At 36.2% G+C, this 15,885-nt stretch overlaps 1 protein-coding gene and 2 pseudogenes across 6 annotated transcripts; all 3 read right to left on the reverse strand.

Moving 5' to 3' along the window:
* Nucleotides 1–1,963: 1,963 nt before the first annotated feature.
* Nucleotides 1,964–13,622, reverse strand: LOC149210121 (uncharacterized). Of its 6 annotated transcripts, none has more exons than XM_089396628.1 (3): nucleotides 13,323–13,622; nucleotides 7,835–7,897; nucleotides 1,964–2,168 (listed from the first exon to the last, which is right to left on the reverse strand). In XM_089396628.1, exons 1-3 carry the CDS (start codon nucleotides 13,386–13,388, stop codon nucleotides 2,106–2,108), a joined length of 192 nt encoding a protein of 63 aa, XP_089252754.1. In that variant the 5' UTR covers nucleotides 13,389–13,622; the 3' UTR covers nucleotides 1,964–2,105. The 6 variants fall into 6 exon arrangements, 3 of the variants coding, with proteins under 3 accessions (XP_089252754.1, XP_089252752.1, XP_089252753.1); XM_089396626.1 differs by lacking the exon at nucleotides 1,964–2,168 and adding an exon at nucleotides 4,016–5,132; XR_016252933.1 differs by lacking the exons at nucleotides 1,964–2,168; nucleotides 13,323–13,622 and adding exons at nucleotides 8,024–8,972; nucleotides 9,169–10,208 and having other exon boundaries at nucleotides 7,398–7,897.
* On the reverse strand, nucleotides 11,022–11,746 carry LOC149210122 (cation/calcium exchanger 3 pseudogene; annotated as a pseudogene).
* LOC149210123 (cation/calcium exchanger 4 pseudogene) lies at nucleotides 11,091–13,063 on the reverse strand (annotated as a pseudogene).
* Nucleotides 13,623–15,885: the final 2,263 nt, after the last annotated feature.

Genomic DNA, 15,885 nt, shown 5'->3' on the forward strand with positions numbered 1-15,885 from the left:
TGAAATGCAAGTGAGACACAGCAGAAGTATGATTGTAATGAGTGAAGGGGAGCACGCAGCAGCGTGAAGAAAAGTTTTCCCATTGTGAAGAAGGGAAGCACGCATAAGTGCGCAAGTAAAGAATTCTCACACAACAGTGTGAATGTGAGAAAGGGAAGGCACAGCAATGCAGAGTTTGCAAAGAAATGTAAGTGAAGTGCAGCAACACAACAGCAAGTGTAGACACAGCAGTGTGGAGTAGACGCAGTAAAGAAGATGGCACAACAGTGCAGCAGAGAATATGCATCAGCATAAGAGAACATTGTAATGAGTTTGCACACACAGCAGTGCAATGATTGTTTGTTTTGGAACTGCATTTGAAGCAGTCATTTGGTCAATCCCTCTATCAAGAGGATGATGCTTTTCAGCATAGTCATTGGTGAATCCCTCCGTGAGAGGAAGATGCTCTTTAGCATAGTTTGGTAAATCCCTCTGTCATGAGGAAGGTGCTCTTCAGCACATTGTAATGGTGAATCCCTCTGTCATGAGGAAGGTGCTCTTAAGCACAGTTTCAGGTGAATCCCTCTATTAAGAGGAAGACAACTTTGTTTGTTTATGAACTGCAGCAGAAGCAGTTGGTGAATCCCTCTATGCGAGGAAGATTGGTGAACCCCTCTATGTGAGGAAGATATTCTTGTAACAGCAGTTAGTGAATCCCTCCATGTGAGGAAGTGCTTGGGTAAGATTGAATGCCCAGCAGTTGAAATTAAAGGGGAGTGTTGGAATGTTAATTTTAACTGCAGGCGGACAGGGACAGCGATGGCAGCCAACTCAGTCAGCACGCTGCATCCAAAACCACTGCAGTGAAACCACAAAACCGCCCAGAAGCATATCGCACCGCTATCAAACGAAAAGCAGTTTCTGTATATCGACCTCCGATGCGTTTTGGTGCAGGCACGTGGTTCTCGCCTGACGTAGGCAACTTTGACCCATCGGGAGGTAAAGCTCAGCAACAAGCTGCCTTCCGATATCCACTCCAGCCGTCCGATCTCCTCGCGCGTCCTCCGCCGTTCATCAATGAAGCTGCACACCTGCATACGACCAACGTCAATTCAAGGTTTGCGTGGAGTGTTAGGATTCCCGCTGACCGCCGTAAAAGGAAATTAAATGGTATTTGCAGGGGGTTATTAAATGGTCAACGTAGTTTTTAATTTTAATGTTTTTTTTATATACGGAGGTATGGTCATTTGGACATAATGTATACGCAAGGTAATTGCGTTATGTAATGAAGGAGTTGACCTTTTTGTGTGAAAAAAAATCAAATCGCGTGTTTTACATAGCATGGTAATATGTAATGAAGGATGTATGAAACTCATTGTGTTGTGAGAGCTTGGGAGAGCGAAAGAAAAGAGTGCACAGCAGTGCATGAAAAAGAGCAGTGGAGCTTATGTATTTTCTTTGTGTTGAGCTTTGGTGTTTTGTTTTTGCAAGAGGAAATGCACAGCAGTGCATAGATTATGTTGACCATTTTGTAATGTGCAGTAAGTTTTTGGGGCAAATAATGTTTTGTTTAGTTTGAGCAGCATATGTAAAATGTTTTTACAGAAGTATGTGTAAAATATTTTTACAGCAGTATGTGTAAAAATAGTTTTACACCAGTAAGTAATGTGTTTTCACAGTCAGTGAATGTAAATGAGAATTTTACCCAGCTCAGTAAATTCTCAGGGTGAAAACAGAGTAGTGTTTTGTTGAATGTATCTTTGTGGTGAATCCCTCTCAGCAAAGAGGATGAATGTGTATCAGTGTTTTTGTTTTAATGAATTGAAATGATTTTATGACTGTGTAATACTCTGTTCTGAGTTATTCTTTTTGAAAGAGGTTCTCTGCAAAGATCCTGGAACAGTGGAAACAGAGCATTGGCTCTGTGGTGTTTGCCTGTTTGGTTTTTGGTATTTTCCCCATCCAAAAATACCCAACAAAACGTTTTACCATCAGAGCCTCTGTGATTGAGGAACACATCGAACGCGTAGTAGGTGTTGCCATCCGCTGTGGAGGTGGATGCTGATTTGGAGGAAGATGCCATGGGATGCAGAACAGAAAAGATGGGGAATGCGCAATCAATCACCTCAATACACCAGTTGCTTCTGAGGCCGTTGGCACTGTGTAGCTCTATTTCTATCTCTCAATACCTGCCAAACCAGTAAACAAAACTGCAATTCAATATCTCTCAATACTTGCCAAACGAGCAAACAAAACTGCAATGAACTATCAAAATCATGGACACAATTACAATTACTTATCTAGCCATTTGTCTATTATTGTTTATTTAACTATCAGATAAAATTTAATTAAAAACAGTCCATGGTTTTAGTGGTTAATGGAGCCCAAAGCGTGTGGCATTTTCGTCCTCTGTACCATCTTTCACTAGTTGGTTTAGCCAACGACAGGCCCCACATCACGTGTTTGTCTGTTTCATGCGTCCATTTTGCTTTAAAAAAATATGACTCATTTAAGTTGGTTTAGCCAACTTAGCCAAGGACATGGCCTTTGTCTGTTCCATAAATCCATTTCGCTTTTAAAAAGGAGTTGTCTACCGAAGTTGAGGAATTGCTGAGATTGGCTGGAATCCAGGGGAAATTTTTCAAAAATCGTGTTTTTGATAGTAGAAATGGATTTTAGTCGGAATCCAGACGAAAAAATTTCAAAAATCATGTTTTTATAGTAGAAATGGATTTACCAGCTAGGTGAAAAAATTTCAAAAAATCTTATAGAGGCAGGGTTTGAATCGTGTTTTTGACGGTAGAAATAGATTCAGCGCCATCAAAAACGTCACCGAAATTTCTATAGCTTTCCAAACAATTCTTCCAGCTAGTTAAACTATTTTAATTTTTCATTTAATAAAATTGATTTTAATTTTTCATTGAAAAATGATTTAAAAACTCATCCAACACCAACGATAGAAACATCGTACAATAATCTATTTTATTGTTTTTGGTAGAATTATAGCATTTGTTTTTATTTGTTTAATTTTTTATATACATATTATAGCATTTGTTTATATATATATATATATTGCATAAATTCAAAAATAGTTGTTTTTATTGGTTTAATTATATATATATATAGCATTTGTTTATATATATTTTGCATAAATTCAAAAAATAGTTTTCTAATTTTCAAGACACAATTTGTTTTATATATATATATATATATATATATATTTATTTATTTTGCATAAATTCAAAAAATAGTTTTCTAATTTCTAGGGCACAATTTTTTAGTGGAGGGTGTTTTATTTTTTGCATTTGTTTGTATTTGACAACTCATTTTAAAATAAAAATAAAACTAATTTTTTTAGTGGTCAATCTGTTGGTGAGTGCTCTAATACTAACACTGGGATGTTAGTGATTTGCCCAATGATGTTAGAATTGATGCAGTTGCACATCCTTTGCATAGGCCACGGAGAGGAAAGGGGCCTAAACAAATCTCCAATTAATATTAATATTATTATGTTTCCTTGTGCAAAGTTTTCGCTGTGCAGAAGAGTGTGCAGGAAAACAAGGGTCATTTGGATATTGTGAGGGTGCTCTAACGCTAGCATTGTTATGTTTCCTTGTCTGGAACTTTCACTGTGCGAAGGATGGAGCATGTGCGGGAGAATGGGGTCCTTTGCATATTTTGGGGGAGCTTTAACACTGGTAATGTTATGTTACTACTCTGCCCAATAGTATTGGAATTGATGTGATTGTCGATCCTTTACATAAAATGAGGGGGGCCTTAACAAAATTTTAATTAAATTTCATTATTTTAGTGGGTAACGAAGCCCAAAGTGTGTGGCATTTTCGTCGTCGGTACCTTCACTACTTGGTAGTTAGTTTAGCCAACAACATGGCCCCACATCACATGTTTAGTGTGTTTCATCGTCCATTCACTTGGAAAAAAAAATATTCCTTTTCTTTCAATTTTACTTGAAAAGACTAACCTTTTTCTTTGATTTGATTTCATTGAATACCACTTGCCACTCATTCATACATGCCACCCAACGTTTCATTTTGTGTTTTTTGTTTCAAAAATTATTCTTAACATGTGACTTTAGTGTTAAAAACCCCTCTTGGCGACATAGAGACATCGAGCAAGGAACTATTTTATTTGTTTTAAAAGTTGTTCATGACATAACTTTCAAAACGATCAACTTCAAATCACAAGTAACTAGCAATTGCACTGAGAGGGGCAAAGAAACGCCGAAAGAATAGAAGATTCAAAAAGATTTTATTGTTTCATTCTAATGTTTTGTTTCTACATGGAATATAAAACCTCACTGGGTGACACCCTCTTACCAACATCACATATTTGTTTTAAAAGTTGTTCATGACATAACTTTCAAAATGGTCAACTTCAAATCACGAGTAACTAGCAATTACACCAAGAGGTGCAAAGGAACGTCGAATGAATAGAAGATTCAAAAAGATTTTATAGTTTCATTTTAATGTTTTGTTTCTACAGGGAATATAAAACCTCACTGGGTGACACCCTATCTACCAACATCACGTCCCTAAATTCTTCAAGTTTTGCTAGTTTAGGAAACCCCAAATAATTGAGATTTAAAACTTTACCAGCGACCTTGTTGAATTCTTAATAAATAACAGAAATAAGATACCCTTTTCTTCCACGCTCTTTCCTAAGAAATTCAAGAAGCCAAGATTTAGCATCTTCCATTGAAGCTTTCTCCATGTTTGAAGGCCCATAATTTCTTATATAAAACACTAGAACATTCTGATAATCTTCAGTCTGGATTTGATGCAGATATCTTATTGAGTGTAATTCACTCATTCCAGTCGACCCATTAAAGCATTGATCATGTGGCATTTAATGCATTGAAGGCCAAGATAATTCCCATGATATTCACTATACCATTTGGGATCAATAAATGACCAATCCACCATCATTGTAGGAATATAATCAGAAGTCCTGCAATGGCTAGTAAAAGTAGAGAATGAGGACATATTTTCAGTATAAGGGACTACACCCATAGTGTTGAAATCAGTATTTTCATAATACGCTGGGAGTATCATGTCCCTCACGTCATCAAAATCTACAAAGGAAAGTAATCTACGAACCAAGTTTACTGTTGGTTGATAAAGTTGCCCTGGTTTCTGCAGCATGAAAAAATATCCAGTGAATCAGTTGGAAACTTACAGCGAGGCTAGACTCCCAAAAAGCATAAATGGACAAAACTTGAGCATTTTTGGCATTGTATACACTCAAAAGAATTTCATGCAAACATCACTGGTAGATGGTCCTATTCTTGTTTTGTTCTAGGGTTTTGTTTTCCGTAGGCCCAGTGATGACAATTCGTGAGCCTTCTTTATGACAACACTTATGGCTACATATAATACATGCAAAATATCTACTTTTCAAAAATAGTAAGGCATATTAATCGATATTCACAGCATCTCCGGCCCTTGTCTATTAATCAAGTGGTAGGATGTGTTACAAATACTTTAGCTTTTCTCAAATTGAGTAAACGGAAACCTGAAATTGAAAATCGTTAAGACTAGAGTATTTCTGCTACTGCTAGCCTTCGGTTTGAACCATCTAAACTTTTAAAAGATAACAAATCACTTTAGAAGAACATTGAATATCTTCACTTCCTCGGCCAACAATTAGATTTGATGTCTAAGATTTAAAAGTGTTTGTTCTTTTCAAGATATGTATACGTTAGGGGAATTTTGAAGTCTAAAATGGGCCTCTTAAGAAAAATGTACAACCAAAAGAAACTTTATAAGAACCAATAAGAATCAAAATGATAATGTCAACCATCGGGGATGATTCGCCATTTTTGGAGTAAAAAAGTAAAAAGATTAAAAAATAATAAAATAATAAAACTATTTATTCAACTCATATTTACAACTGATCTTAAGGTTTTACTCAAATTTCGAGTGGGAGTACTCGTTGGATGCAAAATTTAATTCTTCATCCAAGGAATACCCATGCTGCATACTTTTGATGAAAGCCTGTTACACGAAAAATGAGAAATATATGAAAAAACATGATTGCAATCACGTTTTTCATGTATTTCTCATTTTTCGTGTAGTAGGGTCCATCGAAATTATGCAACATGAGTGCTCCTTGGACGAAGAATCAAATTCTGCATCCAACGAATATTTCCACTCGAAATTTGAATGAATCCATTAAGAGATAAGTTGAAAATACGAGTTGAAAAAATAGTTTTTATTTTTTCCCTTTAAAATTTGATGATGTAATTTAATCTTATTTTATTATTTCCATTATTATTTTATAATTTCCCTAGGAGGCTCATTTTAGACCTCAAAATTCTCATAATGAAAAAATCTAAATATACCGCAACACAAATATACAAAATATTAGAAAAATTGAAATTCCATTTGAAGGGAGAAAAAAAAACAAAAAGAACGAGGCAAAGGAAGAATTGAGGTTAAATATCACTATGATTATAAAAAGATAAATAGAAACCTATTTTGGTGGTAAAATGTTATTTCCTCCTTGAAAAAACTATAATAGGGATTGGGCATCATGTATGACCGTAGGGCTCCCACCTACAAATTTATGGAAAAACAATATTTCTTTCAAATTTTTTGGTTAAATTGTTACTATGGCTGGTGATATCCAAAGAAAATCTCATAATAGATGATTCGACCTCAATACAGAAGAGCAATGTTTCTTTCAAATTTTTTGGTAAAAGTGATACCATCGCTCGCGTGATATAAAAATAAAATCTTGTAAGAATTGATTAACAAACAATATCTGTTAAAATTTGAAACAATTTCCAATATTGCAGTGGAAATTACTAACAAAAAAAGAACATTGGTCTTTGGTAGCTTGTTGATAGAATAGACCTTTTAAACTCAAATTGGAAACGAAATTGTTTGACAATTGTGGAAGCCATGACAAATAAGCTAGATGGTTTTAACTGCCTTGTAAAAAACAAATTTTAAATGCAATACTTGTTTTACATAAGATTGAATGTCCAATATAAATATTATCTATTGGAATGTTGTATACTTGATACCTAGAAAATTGTATACATCTATTAAAGCTTCTCTAGGTGGATATCCCTTTTAAGATGAAAGTATGAATCAAAATACTAAAAAGAGAAAAAAGAAACCTCTCACATTTCTTGGATGACAAACTTCACAAGTTTAGAATAAAGAGTATAATACAAGTGTATCCTTTGCAATTCTCGACATTTTATTGGACTTAGATGGACCTTGGCAAGAGTCGTACTTTTGAATCAGCGATCGGAGAATCCACAGTATGAACATTTTTACACCAACGTTTCAAATCCCAAGTGGGATCCATCATACTGTGGATTCTCCGATTCAAAAGACTCAAACCACAGATCTCTTAAATCCAAAATCTTATCCCTATACGGAGGGGATACTTGGAGTGAAATCCTTTTACTCGAAATATGTAGAGTGAGGATAACAAGAAGAGCGGCAGATCTGCATTTCCTTAAAAACTGTCGGGACAACAATCTTTCTTCCTCATTAGTATTTATTCTGCCTTATTGCTCTTCTTTTATCATCATTCTTCATCCCTGATGATGGATCCCACTTGGGATTTGAAACGTTGGTGTAAAAATGTTCATACTGTGGATTCTCCGATCACTGATTCAAAAGACTCAAACCACAGATCTCTTAAATCCAAAAAGAGTCGTACTCTCACCGCAAGAAACGAGTGTCTTACTTCAGTACCCAACACAGCGCCACTGGATTCCAATAGTTATATAATACAAAAGAAAATAGTAGTTTAAGTCATAAAATCTCATAATGTAAAGTCGGTCATGATACTCTCAGCAATGGTGCATGCAGGATACCTCTTTTATTGACATGGCTTTTGTGGTCTCCATACAACTGTAATGCCTCCTCAATAGGGGTACCTATGTATACAAGATATGCACATTACTATCAACCCTGTTCATCCTTTACTTGCCTATTAAATATCATAAAATGGGATCACACATCAAACATCAAAATTTTAATGCAAAGTGGTGGACATAACTTACCAAGCACAAGATTCAATATTGAATATATTCATATATTTAGAGTACTAAACCAGATTGCCTTCAGGAATCCAGAGACGGTCTTGTCCCAATAACTGAAGGTAATTAGACCAGAACAGCTTCAGCAAATCTGAAAATGGCATAATTTTTGTGTGTGAACTAGTTGACCATGTTATGATGCCTATTTTTGTTTTTTGCTTGTATTTAAGCATGTTTAGCTGATATGATTTAAAGCTTTGTTTTTATAGACTGGAGACCATAAATAGCTCAATTTTTGGACAGAGAGGCAGATCAAAAGTAAAAAGAACGCCACAAGGTACTTAACAACAAAAGAAAATAATATTTGAAGTCGCTTTAGTGAATCTGAAAAAAGGAAGCTATTTTATATATGAGCTTAATTGAGCCATGTTATAACGCTTATTTTTGCTTTTGTTATATGTATGGTTTAGGTGAAATGATCTAAAACTCTGTTACTTGAACATTCTCAACGCTATAAATGGCTCTTATTTTGGACAGATGATGGTTGTTTGTTTTGGACTGTCTAAAAACTCTACCTTTTATGAGTATAAGAATTTGAAGCTAAGATTTGAAATATGTAAGTGATAGAAGGTGAGGACAAAACTCTACCTTTTATAAGTATAAGAATTTGAATCTAAGATTTGAAATATGTAGGTGATAGAAGGTGAGGACAAGACTTGTTCAATTCCTTCGAATATAGAAGGTGAGGACAAGACTTGCTTCAATTCCTTCGAATATAACACGTTCTAGCTTACGATCAGCGCAATAACGGGAGGGGTATGTGTTACTCAAGTTACTATCTTGAGGAGGCCACAATAACACCCTGGAAGTTGCAGAAAACTGGTCAGAGTATCAAGTTTTTCATCCCCTTGAATAGCAAGCTACAAATGTCTAGGAGTGATACGATTGACCTTCAAATCTTTCCTTGCGTTTCCTGCCAACTCCAAAAACTCTGCAGTCAAATACTCCAAAAAAACTACAGAATATACAACAATAGTTGCTCCCACTCTGACATTTCAAGATATATGAGATTTCAGCAGGCGATAGATACGTCCCATTAGGAACTGCATCAAAAAAAAGATACTCAAGGTGAGTGACGCCGAGGCCTCTCTGAGGTTGTTTCTTGATACCTGGTAGTAGTATAACGGTCATCGCCTCGTCCTGAGGCCGAGTGCAAGACCCGATTGAAGTCTAGTGTTGAATCCTCTCCAAAAACATAAGAGACAACTCTCTGGTAAAACCAAATCACCTTGTGTCCAAATCACACCATGAGAAAATTTCCATGACGACGCTGATAATGAAGAGTAAAACCCCAGATTTGACAAAGAAACATCGTGTTGGGTGAGAGAAAGAAATCTGAGAAGTGGAATTTCCAATATGGACATTTTGAGTGGCGAAGAGAAAAATATTGATATCGACCAATCTTCCAGCCATTAGCGTCCAGGTTGAGAGTACTCGCAACCGTGAGCACACCAAACCCCCAGAGAAACAGAGACAATGATTAGGGCATGCTTTCTTGAACTGAAATTATCAATCTGATGATTGGACATGTCTAAGGTTAATACAAACTTAAAAGCAAAAGAAGCCCAAAAGCACTGCTCAATCTCAGTAGAAGGAATGATGAATATAAAGTTAAAAGGATAATTCCCAACAACTTCTCCGGGCACATATCATTCACGGGAAAAACTAGTGTTACTTGGGAGCGGGAGTGACATTTTCAGAAGCTCTCGGTTTGGGAGCAAATCCCGGAGCATTTTTTATATAATATATATATATTTTATATTTTGGTACATATATGTCAACAAAAACATGTAGAATAATAAATTAGATATAAAAAACATAGATTGAACCATAAAACAACAATCATCTAGAAGTTATAATCTTCATCAACCACGTCCACAAGTTAGTAACATAGTAACATAAAACATATTGAGTCTCATGATTCATCAATATTAAAGTTTCAAGCTTTCAAAATTCAATATATAACATTTATCATCATTGATCACCAAAGTTGTGCTTGTAAGCTAAGTGTAACCATTACAACAAATAATATCTAACATGAAATGAAATGTTATAAAATGAAATGAAATGAAACAACTTTCAACTTTCATGAAGCATCATATTCATAATTCATTACTAATGAGTTATGATTGCCAACTTCAAACTTAAATTGTCATATATTGTTTAAAAAAATATCATAATAAATATGAAAGAGTCAATAGTTATAAAAAGTACTAGAAACTAGAAAAGAGAATTAAATATATTATCTATTTCTTATGCTTGGACCTCTTGCCACCACGAGAAATGTCTAATTTTTTAGTCTTGTTGGAAAATCAGGGTCTTTGTCATTAATATCACTTTCTAAGCATTAATATCCAGAGGTATCTTTGTCATTACCTCTATCGCCCTCTAAGAATTAACATAAGATAGAAAAGCATAGCATGTCAAATCAAGATTTTGTTTGAGTGATGCGTACATTTTTAGGAGGGTCATGATAGAGGAGTTCGACAACCAATGTCACTAACATCAAGGTACATAGAGGGATTGGTGCTCTTGATTAAATACCAGTTCCATACCCTAATACATGACAAAATTCAATGGAAACATTGCAATCCCCCAATCCTGAAATGCTGAAAAATTGATAAGTCTGCTGGATTTTGAATGAAATCTAAAATTCTACTTTCTCCATATGAAATCCAGGCTGGAACCACTCTCAAACATCCTGAGTCATTTCATGGTAATGTTAAAAATTTAAATAAAAGGATGACTCATTAATCTTCATTTTCATCCTTTTACTTTAAGAATTTAATATTACCATGAATAGCATATCAATACTAGGGACGTAGACTTGATCAATAAGCTGCCCCACTCAAAATTTATTTGTTTCTTTAAAAAAAAATTGCATTTCGAACATTACTACAATTAAAAAAATTGCAAAAAAGGCAAAACGCTCCCAAAAAGACAAGGAGCGAGCGAAATTTTCTTAGGGAGCGCGCTCCCAACCCGCTCCCGAGTTGCTCCCGCCCGGAGCATGGATTGGGAGCGGGATCAGAGGGGGGGGGGGTGTGCGGCGCTCCCCCGCAACACTGGGAAAAACCACCAATGCCCACAGAAGCCTCGTGACAAGAAATCCGAGGGTGTAAAACAAACTAGTATCTTTTGGAACAATATAAGCAGCAGGTCGCTTTGACCAGGATCCCAGCAACAAAGGCACTCTCAATCCAACAAGTGTATTAAACATAGGTCCTGCATAGCATCCTGACATTGCAATCTGAACCCCATCTCCTCCATTCAATGCTAAAGCAACATTTTTCATCCAATCACCCATTGAATTCCTTCCCCAGGTCAGCACTGTCAAGCCCAAGATTGATGGATTTATCTCAAAAATTACACCAAAGGAAACCAACAGAGCCACCAACTCAGTTGCAACAGTTGCAATGATGTAAAACCAGGAAACCTCCAACAACCCAAGGAAACAAGAATGTCCGTGGAGGGTGTTGTCTTGGTTATAAAATATCAAATGGTTCCAAATATAACAGCCAAAATTCCTCCAACAACATATGCTACCTTGCCAGTACCCAAGGGCTTGACTTCTTGAATATTCCAGAGCAGAGCCAAAAGAATTGGTGACAATGTTACAGATGCAGCTGCAACCGAATTGGTGACAATGTTACAGATGCAACTGCAACCTTTTTTACCATCAGTCATCTTCCACTATGGGAGGGTCGGTTGTCTTAGTATTGTCAATGACCATTCAACAAAACACTGTAGAAAGCCAAATAAAGAACACCTCGTTTGATAATTTTCACTGTCCTCACGCCATCCCCACAGTCGCCTAGTCTCTTCTACTGTCTTTGACAGTCCCTGGTTTGAGAGAATAGCTACATTTGACACCCACATCCACTAAGGCAATGAAGTCTCCAAAAGCCCATGACCAGCAGCCAACCCTGTAGTTGACTCTAAATCCAAAAGAGGACTATACATGGAATCATCTTCATCTTCACAACCGAGAGGAATAGTACTTCTAGGGAAAGACTACATGGGTGTCATTGAATCCCACTTTAAGTTCCGAGTTTGTTTCCTCATAAACTCATTTGCTGCGAGAGTGAATGCATATAGGATGTATATTGAAATAAAAGCCAGTGCTCCCCACAAATTAATCTTTCCAATGAACAGAATCAGAGAAAGTGAAGCAAGGGTCAATAGGAAGAAACGAACATCTCGTATAAAGCTTCGGCGATCAATCTGTGCACACAACACTATTGAGTCCCACCTCACCAACATCAGCCCCCATAAAAGCAGTAATACTTGCAAATAGATCAGGTGCTCCATTTCTAAGAGGAAGAAGAGTCACTCTGACCACTGTTGGTGGTAGCTTCAAAAGCCCGGACAATTTCTCTACAGAACAACAAAAGTAATATGCCCAAGTGTTACCCAACATATAGAATAACGCGACGAGCCAGAGAGCTAAGATGACATAGCCAAAGATGGGCCACTTATCGCATGTGCAGTAGAAAAATGATATGTACTCAAAAAATTCCCCCGGATGTGCACTGCTTGTGGGCTTCCATATCCTGTGTGTTCTTTCAATCCTGCACATAAAGAATCAGACTGAACATTCTGCACAGTTTCCAAACCACTCGGCACCACAAGGCCTGTTTCTAACGAGTTTTCTATTACAGGGTGTTGTTATTTATCTGATGGGCTTTTAGCCAAAATTCCTGAAAAATTAAGGCTTGGTTATGATGGGTTTTGAATAGGAATTCTCAACCTGTTGCGGTCTATATCCGAAACTGAATTATCTCTATTGAATATCCATTTGTGTGATGATTTTGAGCCACTGTTGGATTCAAATCTCTCCGAGCTCCATCTAAAAGAGGCTTTTGAAGAATCACCAACGAGGAAAAGAGGGGATTTCACAAGGTTTTTGCGGTCAGAAAGAAAAATAAATAGCAGAACAGCAAACCCTAGAATATACAGTATGCGAAAGTGTTTTCACAGTTTGCCCAAACCTGGTTTTGCCATAATTTTCATTCAAAAAACCAAATTATATTTCCCCAGCTCGACTAATACAATCTGGGTCATCGATTTTCCATATTTTCCATAGGCGTGTTGAGGAATTCAACCTTAGAAGGGAAAATATTTGGGAATTTCTATGCTCCCAACCCGTAACAACAATTCTGTAAAAGGATTACAAATATTTAGTCTAGACAGAAAATGCATACGGGTGCGAAATTCTGGTAATGGGCATAAGCTGAAACGGAAAAAACAATCAAAAGTGTACCTGAGTTCGACTTGCAGTCGCTGATTTTGTGGATTCTGGATCAAATATTGTTGCCGGAAAGTTCATAAGGGTACCTGAATTCAACTTGCAGTCGCTGATTTTGTGGATTCTGGATCAAATATTGTTGTCGGGAAGTTCATAAAGACCAGTCGGAATGCGCACTCAATCACCTCAATACACCAGTTGCTTTTGAGGCCGTTGGCACTCTGTGGCTCTATCTATATCTCTAGATACTTGCCAAACCAGTAAACAAAACTGCAATGCAATATCTCTCAATACTTGCACTATCAAATTAATGGACACAATTACTTATCTAATGACCAAAACATATAGCCATTTGTCTATTATTGTTTATTTAATTATAATATAAAATTTAATTAAAAACGGTCCATAGTTTTAGTGGGTAATGGAGCCCAAAGCGTGTGGCATTTTCGTCGTCGGTGCCAGCATTCACTAGTTGGTACGCGGCCCCACATCACGTGTTTGTTTGTCTGTTTCATGCGTCCATTTCGCTTTAAAAAAAATATGATTTCTTTTCTTTACGCTTTGCTCGGAAGTTGGTTTAGCCAACGAGACGGCCCCACATCACGTGGTTGTCTGTCCATTTCGCTTTAAAAAAAATTGATTCCTTTTCTTTCGGCTTCGTTTTTTATTCTTTTTCTTTTATTTGATTGAATAATGCTTTGCCACCGATTGTTACATGCCACCCAACTTCCTAGTTACAACTTAGTTTTTTTTGTGTTTTCTTTTTCAAAAACGATCTTTTACTTCAACGCTAAAAACTCCGCCAACACCGGACATAGAAACATCCGGCAATCAACTATTTTATTATTCTCTGCTTTTGTTAGTACTGTAGCATTTGTTTGGATGTCCAAGAGGATTGACTTTCTTTATTTTTATTCCTATTTTAATTTTAATGAAAGTTTTTTAAAAATGTTTTGTTTTTTGTTTTTTTTTTTTTTTTTTAATTTTTAATCAATATTATTTCTAATTTTTAATGGTCACAGCGAGTTTTAATAGGAGATAATTTCTTGTTAGAGGGTATTTTATTTTCGGTATTTGTCTGTACTTGATAATTCATTTTAAAATAAAAATAACACTGATTTTGTGAGTGGTTATTTCGTTGGTGAGTGCGCTAATACTAACACTATGATGATAGTGTTTTGCGCAATGATGTTAGAATTGATGCAGTTGCACGTCCTGTGCATAGGCCACGGGGAGGAAGAGGGGTTGAATAAATCTCCAATTAATATTATTATGTTTCATGGTTGCAAGGCCTTTGCATAGGCAAAGGAGGGGAGCAGAAGGGGAGAACAGAGCCTGAACAAATTTCCAATTAATATTATTATGTTTCCTTGTGCATAGTTTTTACTATGCGAAAGAGTATGTGTGGGAAAAGAGGGCCATTTGCATATTGCAGGGGTGCTCTAATGCTAGCAATGTTATGTTTCCTTGTGTGGACCTTTTACTATGTCGAGGATAGAATATATGTGGGAGAAGAAGGTCCTTTGCATATTTTCAACGTGCTTTGACACTGGTACTATTATGTTACTTCTCTACCCAATAGTATTGGAATTCATGCGGTTGTCGATCCTTTACATAAATAAGAAGAGCATGAATAAAATTTTAATTAAATTCAATTATTTTAGTGGGTAACAAAGTCGAAGTGTGTGACATTTTCGTCATTGATACCTTCACTACATGGTAGTTGGTTTAGCCAACGACACGACCCCACATCACGTGTTTCGTGTGTTTCATTTGTCCATTCACTTTGAAAAAATCCTCTTATTTCGATTTTACTTGAAAATACTTACCTTTTTCTTTGATTTGATTTCATTCAATATCACTTGACATTGATTTAGAGATGCCACCCAACATTTCATTTTGTGTTTTCTTTTTCAAAAACAATTCTTAACCCGTGACTTTAGCATTAAACGCCCCCCACGCCGCCCACCCTTCCCCCCCTTGGTAACATAGAAACATCAAACAAGGAACTATTTTCTTTCTTTTAAAAGTTATTCATGACATGACTTTCAAAACAATCAACTTCAAATCACAAGTAAATATTTCTCGATACTAGCTAGTTTTATTTATGTTCAATAAAATTGCAGCTAAGATTTATGAAAGATTAAACAAAAATCTCCTTTTAGGAGTAATCTCTTTAGGTGGCAATTGGGTCCACATACAAGTGGACATCAGTACACCAAACAAGTATAGGCCTAATCAGATTCTTAATTGGGTGATGATCCCTTGTTGTAGGAGGACTTTTTCCACCTATCAACAGGTTGTTGTGCAAAAGATCCATGCATAACACTTATAGAGGAGGGAAAATTAGAAACATAAATTTTTACAACCAATTTCTGCGCCTTACGATTGTGAGAAGAAGGGTGTTCACGATGACCCTAGAATGGTGTATCATACAATTTATTTATGAAGGAAAGGTTATATCATGCTAATTGAGGAAGGACAATCCATCTAGTTTCATATGGATTGTTACGATGTACAACTTCCTACTAAGATGGGAGGGGCAGGGAGGCAAAAAAAAATTATGCAACGTTTGTTT

Source organism: Pinus tabuliformis, chromosome 1_2 (assembly GCF_031772625.1).
Source record: "Pinus tabuliformis cultivar Carrire ecotype Pingquan chromosome 1_2, CPIR1, whole genome shotgun sequence".
Classification (NCBI taxonomy): Eukaryota; Viridiplantae; Streptophyta; class Pinopsida; order Pinales; family Pinaceae; genus Pinus; species Pinus tabuliformis.